The sequence below is a fragment of the Doryrhamphus excisus genome, linkage group LG14 (assembly GCF_037039965.1).
Source record: "Doryrhamphus excisus strain RoL-2023G ecotype Guam linkage group LG14, RoL_Dexc_Guam_v1.1, whole genome shotgun sequence".
Classification (NCBI taxonomy): Eukaryota; Metazoa; Chordata; class Actinopteri; order Syngnathiformes; family Syngnathidae; genus Doryrhamphus; species Doryrhamphus excisus.
In genome coordinates this window covers 15,406,789-15,428,075 of record NC_136370.1, presented here as the reverse complement: position 1 = coordinate 15,428,075, position 21,287 = coordinate 15,406,789, and the positions used below count along the sequence as shown (strand labels likewise).

The window sequence follows — 21,287 nt, the reverse complement described above, 5'->3', positions numbered from 1 at the left end:
GGTGTCTTGTTAAGGAGATGAAAACACTGCATACAGTATATGTGTGTGTGAACCATGCTGCTGGTATGTGCGCTGAGCCTCGGCCATGTGTGCAACAGCTGATGGTAATGCCTGTCTGAGTCCGCTCAGAGAGGGCATGTGAGTGGCTGGCAGAGTTTCAGTGCCGTGTCCTGATTGGCCCAGTCGTCTCCTTCTAGGGTTATGCTCGGCAGCAGAGTCATTAATGAACAGCCTCTGAGGTTAGTGATCCACGGCTTCCGAGAGGAACTCCATATTTGTGCCACCCACATCACCTCAATGACTCCTTGATGTATAGTGAACCTTATGAGGTAAACCTCTGGTCTAAGAAGTGATACAAATATCAATGCTGTGACCTGCATAGTTCTGTGATACTACAATAACAATAAATAAGTGATGTGCTTCAATCATTGGAAAGACAAAGACACAAATAGAAGTATATAGGGGTGTGATTATGTAATGGAGGGAGGTATGTGGAAACATTGTTCAGTGGCGATGCAAACATTTCTTTATAAACACAAATACAATTTGTTTGTAGCTGACCTCTTGTATAGATAGATAGATAGATAGATAGATAGATAGATAGATAGATAGATAGATAGATAGATAGATAGATAGATAGATAGATAGATAGATAGATAGATAGATAGATAGATAGATAGATAGATAGATAGATAGATAGATAGATAGATAGATAGATAGATAGATAGATAGATAGATAGATAGATAGATAGATAGATAGATAGATAGATAGATAGATAGATAGATAGATAGATAGATAGATAGATAGATAAATAGATAGACAGATAGACAGATAGACAGATAGACAGATAGACAGATAGACAGATAGACAGATAGACAGATAGACAGATAGATAGATAGATAGATAGATAGATAGATAGATAGATAGATAGATAGATAGATAGATAGATAGATAGATAGATAGATAGATAGATAGATTTTTGTAATAATGTAAATTGATACTGTATATTAAAGTTGGAGACCTCTTAAGAAATGTATATTGAAGTTTCAAATGAACAAACATTTTTTTGCTGTGGATACCAACATTTCTGGTTTTATTCTGGTAAAACAAGTTTGCTTGGGTTTAAATAAACTATGAAAATAAATGTTGAGTAGTTGAGTAGCTATTTTTCCTTGGGTAAAAGTAGCAATTGTATTGTCATTATTAATATATGCATCATACACAGCCAATATTTATTTTTTTATTGTACGAGCAATACCATACATGTCGAGTTTTTATTTTTTCTTGCTTATTATTTTTGTTCATGCACTATGTACATATTGTATTTAAATGTTCATACATGTACTGTGTGCACACACAGTAAGTTCTTTCTTTATTCTAGTTACTGACCTCTAGCGGTCAACTTTGAGAAAGCAACGTGATGACGTCTATACCTGCGACGGGACGTGCGATAGCCACGCGACACAACACTGTTGTGTTGGCCCCTGGGAAGCTAACTACAAGACTGCTAGTTTGTGTTATCAAGAAGCTCAGTGAGAGCTAAAAGCTTAAGTTGGAGCTGGAAGAAGCCATTGCAGGGTGGCGGGGAGTTTTACTACGTCTTCCGCTTTCTTGGTTGAAACGCGTCAAGGACTGAGCAGGGCTGCCATGTAGACGCGGCAGAAGGATGAGCGGCCACTACACTCGTACAGAGGCTACAGACGACTACACGGTCCAGCAAGAAAATGAACTGGAGGCTCTGGCATCGATCTTTGAGGAAGACTTCCATGATATTCGCCAAAAGGATCCGTGGAAGGTAAGCCGAACCTTGTTTGTTGCTATCACCAACACGCCCAGCAAATCTCATTCAACTTTGTTGTCTTCTTCTCTCAGGTGAAAAGACCTCCAGAGGTACACCTCTTTTTGAGACCTAAAGGCTTGAACCAAGGTCAGGAATGCTACGTGACTGTGGACCTGCAAGTCAAATGCCCACCCGAATACCCTGACGTGTGAGTGCTCACCGTGTTTTTTCTTATGAAAATATCAAATGTGGCACATGTGTAGCTATAAAAGGGTTCCCTAAACAACAACAAAACTAAGTGATATACACTTTACACTCTTCTTATGTTTTATTAAATAGCCATATTACATTTGTTTAGAATCCACAAGAGGTATCTTTGCCCTAAAAAAACTCTAAAATGAACTGAACCAAATAACAAGTGACCTCAAAGCTGTAGTTTAATGATGCGTTCACACTAATGAATTTTGGTCCAGTTATAACAACCTCTAATACATTTATTATGCTTGCACACAGTGTGAACATGGGTAGTGATGCCCCTTCCCGACACAACCCTGCCATTTATCCCAACTTGGGCCGGGCACTCCATCTCTAATGAGACATGATAATACTGAACATTGAAGTTAATCGAAAACAAATATGACATAATTATTTTTTTGTGAAGGTCTCCAACATTTCTGTATCGTGGACCCTTGAACAAAGTAGGGGTTAAAAAAAATGACCTCAATTTTAATGGAAAAGTCAAGTTTATAGATCTAGCCCTTAATCACACAAGTGATTATTTGCAATTTCAATAGGCCTCCAGACCTGGAGCTGAAGAACGTTAAAGGTCTCTCAAATGACAACCTGCAAACCCTCCAGGATGAACTCACAAAGCTGGCAGCAGCTCGCTGTGGGGAGGTGACAACCACACACATGTTTGAATATTTTAAAAACACGCAGCTCTCTTGCCTGACATGTGTATGTTTACCCTTTGACACACACACACACACACACACACAGGTGATGATTTACGAGCTAGCGGACCACATTCAGGGATTCCTGACCGAGCACAACAAGCCGCCCTCACGCTCCTTCCATGAGGAGATGCTGAAGAACCTTCGAAGGCAGCAGGAGAAACGAGACATGGAGGAGAAACGTAGAATAGACCAGCAGCGCAAGCAGGCGGAAGAAATGGTGAGGAAGATTTACATTTCATGAGAGGGAGAAAAAGATTGTCACCTCTTGTTGGATGCTTAACCGTCTTGATTCAGCATCTGATATTGTGATCTGATTTCTTGTGGTTGTGTGAGCGTCATGTTTAACAGGACCTGGTCAGTGTCAAAGTGTCATGCATACAGTTTACATTGAAATGTTGCATATATCTGAAAAGATAGGAATAAGAAGCTGCATTCTTAGAGCTATTTCCATGCTAGTGCTCAATCATTGACCAGTTTTCAAAGTTGTTTTCTGCAAGAAAGAGTTTTTTTGTGTGTTTTTTTAATGATCTTTGATTCAAAATGCTTGAGGAAGATGGCGTCAAAGGTCAGATCAGTACATTCTCAATTTCAGGTCAATTTATCATTATCATTTGCCAAATTTTCACTGATATATTGTTATTGGACAAAATCACAACGGGCAGGACAGGCTTTTTAAAGTGATTGGTGATTGGCCATAAAATTGTAATCTGTGCACCCGTCGTCAGACGTCATATTGTTGCATACATAATATTTACAATGGAATTATTCATTCATTCATTCATTCATTTTCTACTGCTTATCCTCACGAGGGTTGCGGGGGGTGCTGGAGTCTATCCCAGCTGTCTTGAGGCGAGAGGCGGGGTACACCCTGGACTGGTCGCCAGCCAATCACAGGGCACATATAGACAAACAACCATTCACACTCACATTCATACGTATGGACAATTTGGAGTCACTAATTAACCTAGCATGTTTTTGGAATGTGGGAGGAAATCGGAGTACCCGGAGAAAACCCACGCATGCACGGGGAGAACATGCAAACTCCACACAGAGAATGCAGAGGGTGGAATTTAACTTGGCTGTGAGACATTCCTGCCTGGAATCTGTCTATAGTGTAAGAAGCACTGTCCGTTATTCATAGAGATGAGTCATCAATGTATGGATGCTTTGTTTGGGCAAAGACATTTTTTAGTGAATGATTTGTTTCATTTGCTGATGTAAGTTTTGCTGAATGTCTTTACAGGAAAAAGAAATCATGGCTGAAATCCAAAGAAGGGAGGAGGAAAAACGAGAGGAAAAGAGGAGAAAAGAGCTTGCGAAACAGGTCTTCGAGCTTCACAAATTTCACGAGCTACACAGAATTGATTTCAGATGTACTTTTTATTTTGATACACATTTTGTACTGTGCTGATCTTCACAGGAGCATCTTGAGAGTATGGAGCAACCTATTCCTGTTAGCATCTTGGGAAAGAGCCCGCCCAGTCCATGTGGGACTCCTCCTGATGTCACAGATGTCCGAAAAGGAGTCCCAAACCGACGTAGGACTACCTCAAGTTCTCGTCACAGGTACGCAAACACTGACTTTTGAGGGTTTTTTTTTTTGAAGAAAAGTTGTTGCACTTACACACTCCATTCATTTTCCAGACGTGAGACAATTAGTGAAGACAATCTACACACCCAGGAGTGTCTTCACTTCAACAGCAGCACCTTTGGAGAACTTGTTGTCCACAAAGGGAGACATTTAGGTAAAATCTATAACTGTGAGAAGACAGGGTCTGTTTATTTACTTATTTCTTTTTTTTTACTGTTCATATTTATTTTTTCTCAACAGGAGTGAGTGAGAGGCTTGGCCGGAATGTTTATAATGGATTTGAGGTCAACTCGGGGGACTTTGCAGTCATTTATGAGTGGTCACTGCGCTGGAACAAGAAAATGGGCAAATTCTTCACCAGCCAGGAGAGAGGGAAGATTGACAACTGTAAAAAGCAGGCAAGTAGCATATATCACAATATATATCCCAAAAATATTGTATGTGTATATATAAATATCAGGATATTTTTGGGATGTATATATAAAATTATATAAAGTTTAAATTCAGTGGAGTCTTGTATAAGAAGCTACAAACCCTAAGCGATATAATTAAATACATTCATTCATTTTCTACCGCTTATCCTCACAAGGGTCACGGGGGTGCTGGAGCCTATCCCAGCTGTCATGGGGTGAGAGGCGGGGTACACCCTGGACTGGTAGCCACCCAATCACAGGGCACATATAGACAAACAACCATTCACACTCACATTCATACCTATGGACAATTTGGAGTGGCCAATTAACCTAGCATGTTTTTGGAATGTGGGAGGAAACCGGAGTACCCGGAGAAAAGTCAAGCATGCATGGGGAGAACATGCAAACTCCACACAGAGATGGCCAAGGGTGGGATTGAACTCGGGTCTCCTTGCTGTGAGGCCTGCGTGCAAACCACTCAAACACTGTGCAGCCCTAATTAAAACAATTGGCTCAAATTGTAAAGTAAATTCAGCACAATTGGTTAGCATTTTGGCCACACAGTCAGGAGATCGGGAAGACCTGGGTTCGATTCTCTGCTTGGGCATCTCTATGTGGAGTTTGCATGTTCTCCCCATACACGCATGGGTTTTAGGAATTACAATAGTAAATCTTACTCAAGTAAATATCCAATGTTGTTGACTAACTTTGACATTGAACCCCTGTGAAGATCCATGCGGCAGAAAACGAGTTAAATTCCCTCCTGCGGCTGGAGCACCCAAACCTGGTGCACTATAAGGCGCTTCGATCCAGCGAGAAGGAGGACTGCCTTGTGGTGGACCTGCTGGTGGAGCACGTTGGCGGCATGAACTTGAACCAAATCCTCCTCAATCACACGTCCGTGCCCCTGGACAAACTCTGCCATTACACAGCCCAACTTCTGGCTGCTCTTGACTACCTGCACTCCAACTCTGTGGTTCATAAACACCTGGGGGCCTCCAGTGTGCTGCTGGACGCAGACGGAAATGTTCGATTGACTGATTACAGCTTATCAAAGAGGTTCTCCGATATCTGTAAAGAAGATATTTTTGAGCAGGCGCATGTTCGTTTCTCTGAAGACACGGCAATGCCAACCAAGACGGGCAAAAAGGGGGACATCTGGAACTTGGGGCTCATGTTGCTGGCTCTGAGTCAAGGCAAAGAAGTGAAGGAGTATCCAGTGACTGTGCCCTCCAGCCTGCCTGCTGACTTCAAGGACTTCCTCCACAAGTATGTACACATTTATAACAGGAGGTAGAATTAGAGACACAGCTTGTTCCAGCTCAACATCACATCATCAATCAATGTACTTGGCTGCTTCATAGGTGTGTCTGCATGAATGATGCTGATCGATGGACGACCCAGCAACTCTTGGAACACGACTTCTTGAAGCCTCCATCACCTAAACACCCTCCTGAGTCCGAAGACACCAGCCCAGAAGGTAAATGAATATAACATTCACAATCACAACCAAGTGCGATTTTGGTTTTCAAAATATACACAAAATAAAACAATGTGTAAAAAAAACAGAAAAAAATCGGTGCTCCACGACCGCGGGGTGGACTAGTGATTAGCATGTTGGCCACATAGTTTAGAAGATCTCTCTGGGTACTCCGGTTTATTCCCACATTAATTGCCGATTCCAAATTGTCCATAGGTATGAATTTTAGTGTTTGTCTATATGTTCCTTATGATTGACGGGCGACCAGTCCAGTCCCGCCTCTCCCCCAAAATAGGGGGATAGGCTCCAGCATACCCTCTACCTGGATTCAAATTATTGTTCGGGTAGTTATATGATCAAAATGCTTTATTTTTTTTTAATCCTTTTTTTTCCCATTCAAGATCTTGCTGTGGATTTTGCATCGTCCGTGATCCCACGCAGTCACATCCTAAACGCACCATTCAGCTCTGGGGTGCAGAGACAGTTTTCTCGCTACTTTAGTGAGTTTGAGGAGCTTCAGCTTTTGGGCAAAGGGGCCTTTGGTGCTGTGATTAAGGTATTTTTATGCTCTAATCCTAATGAGAATACACTCCTGATCAAAATTTTAAGATGAAGAATTTTCATTTTGCACTGTTAAATCTGATGGATTTTTAAAAAAAATTTTAATCCCTTACACATTTAGGTTCAGAACAAACTTGATGGTTGCTACTATGCTGTGAAGCGCATCCAGGTCAACCCTGCCAGCAGGCAGTTCAGACGTATCAAAGGTGAGGTGACCCTCCTCTCACGTCTCAATCATGAGAACATTGTGCGCTACTACAATGCATGGATCGAGAGGAGCGAAGTGCCGGCCACGGGTATGCTCAACAATACTGACAGCTCCGAGTCACGGAGCACTGCCGAAAAGCCGCCTCCGTGCAAGAATTCTGTGACTCGGATCAACGAGCTTGGTCTTCTCGACAACGTGGAGGACATTGCACCTCCTCCTGCGCTGTCTAGCTCGGTGGAATGGTCCACATCTATTGAAAGGTCCTCCACTGCAAAGTGTAGCAGACACCAGTCAAGTGATGACGACGACGATGAGGATGAGGACGATGAAGATGTTTTTGGTGCCTCTTTTTTGTGAGTTCATTCAAATCCTGCTGCACAAACTTTGCTTGATCACTGACATTTTTTCTTCTCTTAAATTTAGGCCATCGGATAGTGACTCCATCAGCGATGTCATCTTTGATAATGGCGATGACAGCATTGATGAGATGTCACAGGTTTGACTATTTCGCACCATCACTTTGTTTTGCTCTTGTCAAGACATTGCAACAAAAGTATGGTATGTTTCCTGCAGGTGGATCCAAGCACAAAGCCACTGAGCGACACAACGGAGAGCGCAAACTCGGATCATCGACCTCTCGTCATTCTGCATTACCTTTACATACAAGTAAGCTTTCCCCAATGCTTTTTGTCTGCCACTAGGTGTCGCTGTCAGACTTGTAAGATGTGTTTTCTCCCTTGTGTAGATGGAATACTGTGAAAAGAGCACTTTGCGAGACACAATAGACCATGGTCTGCATCAGGACCAAAATAGGTTGTGGAGGCTCTTCAGGGAAATCCTAGATGGTCTTGCTTACATCCATGAGCAGGTTTGATTTCCTTTGACACATTTTGATCAAGTTTTATTGATTCTCCAGTTTGTAATAATGGAACCTTAACATCAAATCGGAATCAGACAAAAGTAATGAGATTTTTTTTCTCCTCAATAAAAGGGAATGATTCACAGGGACCTGAAGCCTGTCAACATCTTCCTTGACTCACAAGATCATGTGAAAATTGGTGATTTTGGTCTGGCTACAGACCACCCGGCCAGTGTGGTAGGCATTCATCTACAAAGAGTTTTATGTGCCATGTAATGTTTTTCTTACTGGTCATCTCTAGCTGTAGACAATCCAATCCAGAGAGATCAATTATTACATACACACAGTCATGCGGATGTAATATCCAAGATCTTTTTACAGGCTGCAGGTCAATTTGAAGTGGAGGAGAGTGGCTCAGCAGCATTGCAAAAACTGGACCAGACAGGTGTAAAGAGCTTAAAATTATTGATAAAAAATGTTATTTTTCTTACTGTGTTCTCCCCTCTGACACTTTTTTCTGCATTTTTACCAACTGTAGGGAACATGACTGGAATGGTTGGTACAGCCCTTTATGTCAGTCCAGAAGTTCAAGGAAATACCAAAGCTACCTACAACCAAGTAAGATTTTTTCTATCCCCCTCCCACCAGAAGGCCATCAATTTAGAAAAAAAATGTCATTGCCAAATAGCAAAAATGTGTAGCTAGTTTTTAATTTATAATCAGTTATCAACATTTGATTGCTTTGTGTGTGTTTTGTCCTCAGAAAGTTGATTTGTTCAGCCTTGGTATCATCCTTTTTGAGATGTCCTACCGACCTATGATCACTGGAGCAGAGCGCATATCTGTCCTGAGCCAGCTCCGTGTGGTAAGTTCTCCACCTCCACGAGAGAGGTTTGACCCGTATTGCGTAGCTCACCTCCGTTCACCCTGCAGGAGGCCATACACTTTCCAGAGGACTTCAGTGCCTATGAGCAAGGAACACAGGTGAAGAACGTCTGTAGACAGCATTGCAAATAAGCATGTTTTCCCCCCTATCAAAATATTTTTGTGTTATCATAGTAACCCAGATTGATGTCTTTTCCTTGCATCCTTTCAGAGGAAGGTGATAGAGTGGCTGCTCAAGCATGACCCTGCGCTGCGGCCCACTGCTCAGGAGCTGCTGAAGAGTGAGCTCCTGCCTCCGCCCCAGATGGAGGAGTCCGAGCTCCATGAAGTATTGCAGCACACCATGGCCAATATCAATTGCAAAGCTTACCGCAACATGGTGGGCCAGTTGTTTGCTCAGAACACTTCCCCAGTTATGGATTTCACTTATGATATAGACCTTCACAAGGTATGGCTTCGAAATTGAAAGTTTCGAAAACTAAGTCAAAAAACGTGTTTTCCTGTGAAGGCCTGTGAACGCTGTTTGTTTTGTGTACTTAAGGGCAGCTTCAGTTTCAGCAGTGCCAGATTACAGCAGTATGTGCATGAGACAATCACCAGGATCTTCAAGAAGCACAGTGAGTGTAGAAGCCTTTTTCACATGTTCATCTGCAAACCTCTGAGACCCTAACATCTGCTTCACTGGGTGCTGTCTAAACAATAAAGTACTGTTCAGAGGAACAAGAGACAGCGCAGGTTCTTGTGTTGCATTTGTGCGCACTGATGATCTCCAGCTGTACTTATTTGTTGATGCTCATCATTGCATCACTTCTTTTCAGGGTGAAGGCCATGTTATTTTATGCAGTGGCTTTCAGGCCTGTCTTATGTTTGTCAACAGATGCGGTGCGCCTGCAGACACCGCTGCTGCTCCCCAGAAACAGGAAGGTGTATGAAGGCAGTGAGCCTGCCTGCTTCATGGACCACAGCGGCATGCTGGTGACGCTACCCTATGACCTTCGTGTGAGCCCATGACACTTTGCACACCACATGGTGCACGTCCACACTGGCAAACGAACCCTACTTATTCAAATATTTGCCATCATGTAAACACTTAGCAGCTACTTTACAGAAATCCATTGGGACTAAATGGTTGTTTTTATGCTATGATTGATTGCAGCCCAGTGTGCACAAACGTCATTATTGTCCAAATGCATCCATCTATTCACTTCTTTTTTCCACTCTAGATGGCGTTTGCAAGATTTGTTGCAAGAAACAACATAACACATCTAAAGAGGTAAAATAAAACTTAATTGAAGCCAGCAAGTTGAAGTCAGGTGTGAGACAGTTTTGAACTAAACTGTATTTTTTATATATTAGACGGGGCATTTTTTGACATGTTGCTCATATTTGTCATTGTGAAGTTTATTTTAGTTTATCCGACATTGAATATCATTTGTCCTTATAGTTATGTTGGCTAAATTACAAACATACATGTTTCTCTTTCCCCAGGTACAGCATTGAGCGCGTGTTTCGCCCCAGGAAGCTGGATCGCGCTCACCCAAGGGAACTTCTGGAGTGTGCCTTTGACATCATCACACCCGTCACCAACAGCCTTCTCCCAGATGCCGAGACCATTTACACCATCTCTGAAATAGTTCAGGAATTCCCTGCACTTCAGGTTGCTCTCCATGTATAGTATTTGCGAAAGTGTCAGTGTGCGCCGTGCTGCCCTGCCTTGCTTCACAACGAGACAGAACATTTTGTTGACTGGTTCGATACATTCCTGTCTTTTCCAACGGATGCCGTCCTATCAACCTGCATTGTTTGTTGTTGTTTTTTTTCCCGCCATGAACTTCCCTCTTGCATACCTAACATACCAAGCTGTGAGGAAGTCTGACAGATTTACACCGTGTTTATTATATACACCCTAAATCTGTTTTGTGCAGTTTACTCCACTTCCTCTCCTCCCTCCCTGCAAAATCCATTTCCTGTCCACACTTCCCAGTGCTGCCAGTTCGGACTGGCGTGCCTCGTGAACCCAGTCAACTCAGGTTCATTCCCTGCAGTGGGTCCTCTGAGAGACCTAACTGAAAGTTGTTTTTTAAATTTAAACAATGCACGAGGCAAAATATTACAAGACGGCAATATTTGATCAAGGCTCTTGAGGTAGCTAGGAAGCAAAGGTCATATCTATATGAGTCTATTCCCCTGAATGGGGGTTTCCTGTTTTCTAATGAGTGATTAGTTTCACTGTTGAAGCATTCATTGTGTGTTTTTTTTGTTCTTGTAACTGCAGGAAAGGAATTATAACATTTACCTGAACCATACTAGCTTGTTGAAAGCCATCCTGTTGCACAGCGGAATCCCTGAGGACAAACTGAACCAGGCCTCCAACATACTATGTGATGCCATGGTCAGTAACTATTTCACATGCATCACAGATGTTGTCCATGTGTCTGATCCTTTGCAGGTAGTATTAGTATGCACACTAGTGTTTTGGATAAATGTGGTGTCCTATTTTGTTTTCTCCTTAGAGTGAAAAGCTGACCAAACGTGAAGTAGAGGCAAAGTTCTGCAACTTTTCACTGTCCACAAACAGTGTAAGCGTCTACCAGATGTATGAATCTTCTTTATAGTAGATTGATTGTTTGTAAGCTCTTGCCTCTTCTTCTGTGTCCAGTTGCAGGTGTTGTACAAATACATAGAACAGAAAGGGACTGTGAAGGAAGTGGCGCCATTGCTGACATCACTCACCAAGCAGAAGACTGCCGTCACGCAGTTGGCCAAGCAGGGCCTCAAGGACCTGGAGGAGGTCACAGTGCTGCTTCAAAAACTCGGAGTGAAACTCCAAGTAATGATGTCTTGCAAATGGATCAACTGATTTTCTACTTTTCCCCCCATTCAATGCAGATGTTCTATCTTCACAGGTGGTCGTCAATTTAGGTTTAGTGTACAAGGTGCAGCACCACTGTGGGATCATCTTCCAGTTTGTGGCCTTTATCAGGAAACGTAAACGGACGGTACCAGATATACTGGCCGCTGGAGGACGCTATGACCATCTGGTACACCAAATCTCTTGGACTTGGATGGATATCTATGATGGGTGATTAGATCACCCGCGGACATAACCAAAAATACTACAATAACCAAAAATACAATACCAAAAATGTATTATGTGTATACAGTGTATTTATTTCCATCAGATCATATATGTCATCTTTGCTTGACTTATGCTTTATTCTCTTTACGACCAGATCCTGGAATTTCGAGGGCCCGCCTCTACGGTGCCAGTCCCTTCTGCTGTCGGTGCCAGCGTGGCGGTGGACAAAGTCTGCGCTGTGTTGGCCAACATGGAGGAGCCAGTGAGATATACACATTCACCAACATCCCACATGTCTAATTATTATAATGAAGGAGCAGGAGACCAAGTTTTATATTTAATTCTGCGTTATTACAGCATGCGGTCTCCATGCTTAGAAGCATGTTAATAGCTATGATCACTGGGATTCTGTTATTAGTAATGACCTAATAATAGTTTTACATTTTTCATTCTAATATACAATATTGAAACAAATCAGAATAAAAAATATATAAGATAAAGATATATATAGACAAAATATTGATACCTTTTAAGTTAAATGCATATACAGTGCGTCAAACCTTTTAAAATAGCGCTATTGTCTTTGTAAAGGCAGATTTGTATTAACTGCATGGTGAAATAGTGGTTAGCACATCTGCCTCACAGTGATGAGATCAAAGGTTTGAAAGTGTTGGATTGGCTTTAATGGTTCTGTTTATGTGCCCTGTGATTGACTGGTGACCGGTCCAGGGTGTACCCCACCACCAACTCCAGCTGGAATAGGATACAATACCCTAGACCCTCAAAATGAATAGATGGGCATTAACTTTCGAGTGGCGTCAATATGGCTTTTGTGGCGAAAGGGCTGGTGATTTAATCCAGTACTCAAGACGTTGCCCTCCTACAGTGGGTTACCAATCTTGTGATGTTCATAAGTCAAAATCCATGTAATGCTAAGTATGTTCACGAATTGTCCAGCTAATTTCTGCTTTTTTTTTTTTTTATCAGCCATTGGTAAGCTCCTGTGATGTGCTCGTTGTGCCGGTGGGGCATTCGTCCATGTCCAGAGCCATCAGTGTTGTCCAGAAGCTGTGGAGCGCCGGTGTCTCTGCAGACATTTCCTATGATGTTTCACAGGTTTGTGTTTTGGTTTTCTCTTTCATTTTTAAGAACAAATTCATATGAAACAATGCGGTACTTATAGGTATTATAGCCTGTAATGGATCCCTATTAGATTGTAGTAGATATTCAACAAATATTGTTTACAATAAATCAACACATACTATACTTTATGTGCTTGATGCAAATATCTAATCTACCAATCACATTACTGCATGTATTCTAGCACATGAACATGTGTGGTACTAAAGAGGATGTGATAAGTGTTGAACTGAAGCCAAAAACAATTCTGATAAGCTTTAAAGTCAGGCCTTTAGCTTGGTCATTTTACATGTCATGATAAGGACTGCTATTTGGAAGGAATTCTCATTTTTCTTGCTGATATGAGCAATCAGAATGTTTAGAAAAGCCATACAACTGTCAACACTTAATAATAGAGCCTTATCAGCCTCTTACAGACAGCAGCATCAGTAAATATAAACTGTATATAGTAGCAGCCAATCAGAAGTCATATAATGTAAACGCTTCATGCATGGATATGTGAAAGTAACACATCTTTCGCAGTTTCGGTCATCTAAAGATTTTGATTAGCTTTTATATGCTCCCATTTTACACACACACGTATATAATGTAAGCTGGAGGGAGGTTTTTTCCCCCCATTTATTTAAAACCTGAACCCTTAATTTAATAATTTAATGACACTCCCTCATTAATCCGCATCAGACTCCCATCTCACCCCTCATGTCCTTATGCAAATACATTTTATCAAGGCAGAAACAGAAGTATAAACCCTCTAGAGCTGGGCATTTTCAATATTTGACTCTTTTTATTGACTATACTTTTATGTGAAACATCTAATTCCTCTCTCTTCATTCAAACCCTCCGTGTAGCACTTTACTCACACTTTGTCTTCTTTACTCTGTTATTTTCGTGGTCCTTTGTATTGGTATAAGACATAAATGGCCACCCTAGCCATTTAGGAAAAGTCGGTGTGGAAACAAGCAGTCCTCTGCTCTTTTAATTGCTAGGGTGTTTGTGTGCTTTTAGCTGATTACGCATGTGGCCCCGCGCCTGAACAAGTGGTGAGATGTTGAGAACAGCTTATTCAGATTAGCCTTTTGTTAGCCTATTTCACATGCCGCCGTCTTTGCAGGCGATGCTCGGAGCTAGCTTTGAGCTTGCGTAAGCCAAATGTGGCGAACACCTTGCACAAGGCCTCAGAAAAGAATTTCCATGTTAGCGCTAAACCTTTTGGTCCGCATTTTCAAACAGAAAAGTCGACGTTTACAGCCAGGTGACGCTCACACTTCACACACACTTCTGTATCTGACATGGGAATCAGTTGGTACACATACACACACTGACAACGTTTGGGAAACCTCTAATGATTACAAATATTATGCTTTTACAAAGATTATTATGTTCAATGATATCTCTAAGCTTTTTTTGAAAGATTGCAGAACATGTACTGCTTCAGTAATCATGTTTTGTTATGTGTGTTAGTCACAGGAGACGTTGTTGGACCACTGCCGAGTGGCTAGCATCACGTGCATGGCCATGGTTTCTGACAAAGAGGGTAACTATGTGAAGGTAACACAGTATTGATGAAAACTACTTAGAATCAGACGATACACAATCTGGACAAAAGTGTTAGGACACTTGTCCTTTGTCTATACAGTTTTAAATGAAGGAAATGTTGGAGATCTTGCCTAAAATCAATTAGGAAGTATCTTGTATCTTTTCTCTGCAGCAGCACATGTTTAAGCTATTTGATCCATCCTCAGGTGAAATCATTTGAAAAGGACAGACAATCTGAGAAAAGAGTTCCCGAGTCGGATTTGGTAGAACACATCATTCAGAAGTATCGGACCAAATTCTTTGACGAAAGGAACATCAGGTAAAGTGATTGTCGACTGTTTGATAGTGTCACTTTCATTTCTGGGAAGCCTGACACAAGGTGTTCCTTGTGCTTCTGCAGGGAAATATCTGAAAGCATGTCCCAGAACCCTAAAGGCTCCCAGCTCAACACCACAGGTACTGTGCAACCTCCAACGACCGCTACCAGTGTTTACACGTAGCTTTTATGTGAAGCGGGGCTGTGTATGTTTCACTCACAGCGTATAACAGTTGCACCTTTGTTTAACTACTGAAGTTTACTTTCATCTTTCCAAAGTAAAATTTGTACATTATGAAACTGATTAATGTCTCACAGAGTGATGAAAATCTTGTAGCTTTATTTATATGTTCCATTATACACAGCCAACAATGTGTCATAATGAAACTGTATCGTGCTCACACAAGCATGGTTTTCATGACTGCCTCATCGGCAAGTCAGACCAAACGTGTAGAATAACATCTTTTTTTTTTCATCTGCAGGCTCTTCGGAGCAGCATGGGAGCAGCATGAGCATGAGCTTGAATGTGAATGTCATCAGTTTGGAGAGAGTCTCTGCCAGTGCAAGACGCCGCTTTGAGACTCAGGTAACGGAGTCACTTCAGCTGTTTTTTAGAGTGTACGTAGTGGACCAATCATCAGACCCTTTATGCTAAGAGTCTACTTGTTATTTCAAAATGTTTAACAACTTTGCATCAAACAATTGGCGCTAAGTGTCCACCAAGTGGAACCAAATGTCACAAACAATCCGTCTATTGGAATCCACTGGAATGTAATGGCGCGAGCCAAGTTGCGGCAATGATGCTAGGAGTCCACTGTGACGGTGCCAGTTTGCGCCAAAGATTATGGGAGACTCGTAGCGGCTCGCTCGCTCGTAGCGGCTCGCTCGTAGCGGCTCGCTCGTAGCGGCTCGCTCGTAGCGGCTCGCTCGTAGCGGCTCGCTCGTAGCGGCTCGCTCGTAGCGGCTCGCTCGTAGCGGCTCGCTCGTAGCGGCTCGCTCGTAGCGGCTCGCTCGTAGCGGCTCGCTCGTAGCGGCTCGCTCGTAGCGGCTCGCTCGTAGCGGCTCGCTCGTAGCGGCTCGCTCGTAGCGGCTCGCTCGTAGCGGCTCTGAATAACGGCAACATGCCGAGCGAACATGAATTAGGCGCCACAGCGAGCCACTACGCACCAATCACATAATCTTTGGCGCAAACTGGCACCAACTGGCGCCGTCCCAGTGGACTCCTAGCATTAGATTCTTAACATGCTCTGGGTCCGCTATGAGCACCTGTCTTCTTATGGTTACCCACAATGCACGTTGGTTGCAGGTCTACCAGCATGGTTCGGTCATCAAGCAACTGCATGGAAAAAAAGATTTGTTTTTAATGTTGTATGTTTATTGTTGTGCTGTTTCATTTCGGCCATGGAAGCAATTATTTTCTTCCTCCCTTCTCCCTTTGATTATTTCTGACTGTTTATCTTCCTCTCCCCCTCTCTCTTTCTCTTAGATCCACACCAGATTACAGACTCTTGCAAGCAGTTTGCAAAACAAGAGTAGTGACATTGAGGTTCTGGCAGTAAGTCATTTTGTTTACCAGCACATACCCCCCCCCCCCCTTTTTCTGTGCTGTCCCTCTTTATCTTTCCAATTCAAGTGTGACATCTCAGGAAAAGGTTCTTGATGGCCACAACACGTTTGTTTACCTCATGCTCAACTTCCCAGTCGGAGCAGAGATGGCAGTGAATCCAAACACTGGATGCTAGAATACAATGAACGTATTTGACAGTATACTAGACTGTTTTTCTGGGGTCTTTCGAAACTTCTAGCCAAGATGTTCCCACCATAAATCATCTTATTTACCGTGTCACTGCACGGACCAAAAATGTTTGTCGTTCCTGAAAGAGCCTGGATTGTGTCAAGCTCACATCTGTAAATATGACTTATTGAAACACCCCAGGCCTAATCACCGTCATTCCACTAAGCGCTTGCACAGGCCTCCAAGTCTTTGTTGTTGAATGTCAGCAGCCTGTTTGTCTATCAGTCCGACTGGAACACAGCAGCTCTCATTTTCCAATGATAGGCCCAAGAGGCAATTAGCCCCTTCCTGGGAAAGGGACACGGGGTGCTTTTCAAGCCAGGGAAAAAGTGGAATTTTGAGTAATCTTGTGATGAAAAGAGTTCCACAGCCTGTTGAGTGAGACTGTACAGAAGCCGCTATTCCTGGCTAAATTGTGAGGGCATTATTTTACAGCACAATGGCGTCTAAACATATCGGTGCCCAACTATTTGTTCATGTTTTTCGCTCCCGCAGGTGGACCTTCCGAAGGAAACATTGATCAACTTCCTGTCTCTGGAGGTCAGTTTCCTTCTGGCTTTGCTGAGCGCACTTCAGCTTTAATAAAAGGCTACATCCTGATGATGGGAGGAATGCGGTGAGGGGTGGAGGGTGCCTGGAAAGAGGCGGCATTATAACTCAAGAGCCCAGACAGGAAGAGGGGATCCCGTCTCCTTCCTTACAGTGGCCTCTGACGAGGAGGTGGTCCAAGGGAACACCCCTGGCTTTTTCCATTGGCGTAAAGACCTGCTACAGTTCTTTAAACTTGTAGGCCCCCATGCAGTCAATCAGGTTTGCTCAGAGGGAGTTAATATTCACGTTCTAAACCCCAGACCAAAACTTTCCTTGTCAAAGGTTAAAACCTCTAATTACGTTGTGTGCAGAAACAAGAAGAAAACAGGAGGGGAAGCTCTTAACACCACTGTTATATAATCACCACTTTATGGATTCATGGGCAACCTCAGCAGCACGTTACCCAAAGCACAGGAAAACACTTGTAAACATGTGACAATATGCTGTTTCTTAGGGGTACAATAAAGAGAATGGACATTCCTTTAAGTCAGCCTTAGGATTAAGTCATCTTTGTAAATAAGCAGGAAGTAGCTTGCGAGTAAGCTTGTAAATAAATACAATAATTCTAAATAATGTGCATTGCTACAATTCTACCAGGGTTCAATTCCACCCTCGGCCATCTCTGTGTGGAGTTTGCATGTTCTCCCCGTGCATATGTAATGGGAATGGTTTTATTTCATTTGAACATGCATTGAATTGAATGCAATTGAATGCATCACATAATCAGTTCACAGTTCCACATGTCCAAAAAGGAGTAGGAAGAAGCAAAGCTTATTAAATCCTACCCCTCCATCTGGTACTTTTACAATCAGTAACTGTTACATTTGTTCACTTCCTGCTTTCCATAATACAGTTTAAGGTTTTTTTTTTTTTAATAATATACCTTGTACCAAAGTACATGTGGGTTTCCTCCCACATTCCAAAAACATGCTAGGTTACTTGGCGACTCCAAATTGTCCATAGGTATGAATGTGAGTGTGAATGGTTGTTTGTCTATATGTGCCCTGTGATTGGCTGGCCACCAGTCCAGGGTGTACCCCGCCTCTCGCCCGAAGACAGCTGGGATAGGCTCCAGCATCCCCACGACCCTCGTGAGAATAAGCAGTAGAAAATGAATGAACGCTCCATTTCTACTCTTCCCCAACTTGCTGTTTGTGTCTATTCCACAGTTTGAGAGTGAGGAGCAGTACAACAGCAGCGTGAAGACTCTGCTATCGCGTCTCCCCAAACAGCGCTACCTGAAATCCATCTGTGATGAGATCCACCATTTCAAAATGACCAAAAGGTATGTATGTAATTGCAGTCCCACATATTGCTTTGAAGGGACCGTATTAAGTGAGTTCCCCAACTTCTTAGAAGGCACCAACCAACATTCCAACATACTCCAAACATTATATCCTCCCGTCTTCCTGCTTTTAGTACATAAGCTAACATTGTTTATAGTCTCATGTTTGACCTCTTAACACCACGGCGGATTGCCGCTAAGACCGGGGAGCAGGGAGGCGGGCCTGTGTACGCTCCTCAGGTTCTGTGGGTAAAGTGGATAATATTGTCAAGCTCCTCAGCGATGCTGTACTCAGTGGTTGAGCCTCTCGTGTTGTGACACCCCTGAATGTCCTTCATGGGGAATTAGGGGGATTTCTCTTTCTCTTTCATGACCGAGATGATAGCAAAATCAACTATTGGTTTTCATTTCCTGTGTGTGTGTTTGACTGATAAAAGAACTTCACAGAAGCAAGGAGAATGTTTGTTTATTTATTTTTTGTTAAATCGTTTTTTGGTCTTTTTTGTTGCACAGTGGTCAAGTGGTTAGCACGCAGGCCTCACAGCTAGAAGACCCGAGTTCAATTCCACTCTCATCAATCTCTGTGTGGAGTTTGCATGTTCTCCCCGTGCATGCGTGGGTTTTCTCCTGGTACTCCGGTTTCCTCCCACATTCCAAAAACATGCTAGGTTAATTGGTGACTCCAAATTGTCCATAGGTATGAATGTGAGTGTGAATGGTTGTTTGTCTATATGTGCCCTGTGATTGGCTGGCGAAGACAGCTGGGATAAACTCCAGCACCCCACGCGACCCTCGTGAGGATAAGCGGTAGAAAATGAATGAATGTTGTTGGTGTTGAATGTGTAACCCAAACAAGGAGAGCCCAGTGTGCGGGTCAAAGGGTCCCTGCAGGAGTCACCTGGTTGCAGCAGTACCATAAAGCAGACATGTCCCGGGGACTTGGTTTTCATTAGCAGCTTTATGGACCAGGTCACCTTCTGCCAGTGCAGCATTAGCAGTATTCTAAATATAATGTTAAAGTCTCTTCTGACATTCTAGCCTAGCAAAATGAAGGTCTTACCTATATTTAGTTGGACTGCCTTTAAGTTTGATATGCAAGTGTTGAAAATGTCAGGGTAAATAAGAAAGATTCATAATTGGGGTGGGGGGGTAATGTCTAGTTTGACTTTGAGTTTAACACCTCTGGTCTTTAAATAAACTCCTAATCAGTTTACAAGAATTTACATTTTGCACTTTTGGATCTTAAAGGAAAACATATTTTTTCAAGTTTTGCCCCCAATAAACAGGTAGCATCATGATAACATGAAATGCAAATTTTGTCCAAATTTGGTCCTGACCATACTTGGACCACCATGCCATGTGTCTCCTCATGCTTCAATCCCAAAGGTGACTTATGGTGACTTCTTCTGCTCCAGGGTGGCTGTGGTGGTCTTGTACAGCTTGAAGGACGACTACTACAAGACCCTTCTGTAAAAAAAAACATTGTAATTCATGACCTGGCCACTTCCTGTTTCCGGCTCAGGAGATGTTCACCTTTGGACTTAAAGAATGTGTGCTTGTATGTCAACAGGAACACGCCCCCAAAGACTGGCTTTTAGCCCTTCAAGCATACCTCAGCTATGTTGATGTAAGAGTAGTGGTTCTGCCCCAGAAGAACGTTGGTGGGCTTTGTTGCCTTAATACTTCAATAGAGCTTTTTACATAAAAATATTTTTCTTATATGTGAAAGTGGGAATAAATCCTTCCCTCACATGTCTTCTTTTCTGATTTCATTCCTGCACAACGTTTGGTGATTTGGAGGTTTCATTCAAGAAGTGGGAAAGTCAGACTTGTTTGATTTAGTGATCCTTCTGGAGGAGATTCCTCACCTTGAAGTTTATGAGCAAGCTTTGACGGACTTGTGGTCCGTCTGGTGTGTTTTCCTTGTTTTATGAGAGGCTACTTTATGGCCCACTTATGTTTAACATGTGTTACCATGATGAAAAATAAGGAGTCACAGTATCTCGCTGAAAATAGTACATTCATTCCAGTAACTGTGCGTCTTTCAGTATCCTCAAGGGACAATACTGATGACTTAAGTCTTGTTATGATACTGTCCAGCAGATTCCCTGCCGGATTCTGTTGTATCAATCAGACAGGATGTCTGTCTTGCATGTTGTTTCACACGTTTATTTCTCAAAATAAGTAAAGTTACAGTTTCACTTATTTACAGGGCTTGGAACAGCAAAATAAATAAGGTGGTACTGAATATAACAAACCGATGTAAAGGGTCTAAAAATGTACAACAGCTTTGGCTACCAAAAGTCAAGGAAAAAAAAAAACTCAAACTATAGTATTAATAAATAAAGCTATGTGAAAAAATAAATAGGGTACTCTTCTGCTCTACTAATTTAAACTAGTTTTTTTTTTTTTACACAGAACAAAAACTGGGGGCCTTACACACTCTTCATTTTAAAGCACAAACCTACTAAAAAAAAGTCAATATATTCATTTCCTACCACGTTTGGCATCACAGTCCTCTTTGTTATTGGCATTGTATTGAGAAGTGTTTCATAAATCAAATTCTACACTTGCCAGATTGTTACGAGGCTTCTGGCTTTAACAATATGCTTTTTTTTTTTTTTTTTCTGTGTGCTTACTGCGGCCATCAAATCCCTGATTAGCATGTTTATCCATCCAAAAATCCTGCAACGGTATTACGAAAAGCCGGAAAGTGCTACATTTAAGGAGCTCTGATGTTGTAATGTATTACGTGCAATTGCTGACTATTCTGCCGCATTGGTAAGTACAAGAATTATAAGATTAGGTTTG

At 42.3% G+C, this 21,287-nt stretch overlaps 1 protein-coding gene across 2 annotated transcripts; it reads left to right on the top strand.

Annotated features, from left to right (window-relative positions):
* Positions 1-1,423: 1,423 nt before the first annotated feature.
* On the top strand, positions 1,424-21,181 carry eif2ak4 (eukaryotic translation initiation factor 2 alpha kinase 4). Of its 2 annotated transcripts, none has more exons than XM_058090279.2 (39): positions 1,424-1,796; positions 1,874-1,989; positions 2,576-2,678; positions 2,781-2,954; positions 3,981-4,061; positions 4,158-4,303; positions 4,382-4,482; positions 4,569-4,726; positions 5,472-6,010; positions 6,106-6,221; positions 6,623-6,777; positions 6,904-7,343; positions 7,414-7,486; positions 7,564-7,656; positions 7,736-7,858; positions 7,982-8,086; positions 8,231-8,294; positions 8,388-8,467; positions 8,613-8,714; positions 8,783-8,833; positions 8,946-9,182; positions 9,276-9,351; positions 9,612-9,733; positions 9,958-10,007; positions 10,223-10,391; positions 11,010-11,126; positions 11,248-11,313; positions 11,394-11,564; positions 11,641-11,775; positions 11,968-12,075; positions 12,801-12,929; positions 14,415-14,501; positions 14,696-14,808; positions 14,890-14,945; positions 15,288-15,391; positions 16,292-16,360; positions 17,096-17,140; positions 18,361-18,476; positions 19,892-21,181. In XM_058090279.2, the coding sequence occupies exons 1-39, from the start codon at positions 1,668-1,670 to the stop codon at positions 19,947-19,949; spliced, it is 4,977 nt and encodes a 1,658-aa protein (XP_057946262.2). In that variant the 5' UTR covers positions 1,424-1,667; the 3' UTR covers positions 19,950-21,181. The 2 variants fall into 2 exon arrangements, with proteins under 2 accessions (XP_057946262.2, XP_078652528.1); XM_078796402.1 differs by having other exon boundaries at positions 19,863-19,954.
* Positions 21,182-21,287: the final 106 nt, after the last annotated feature.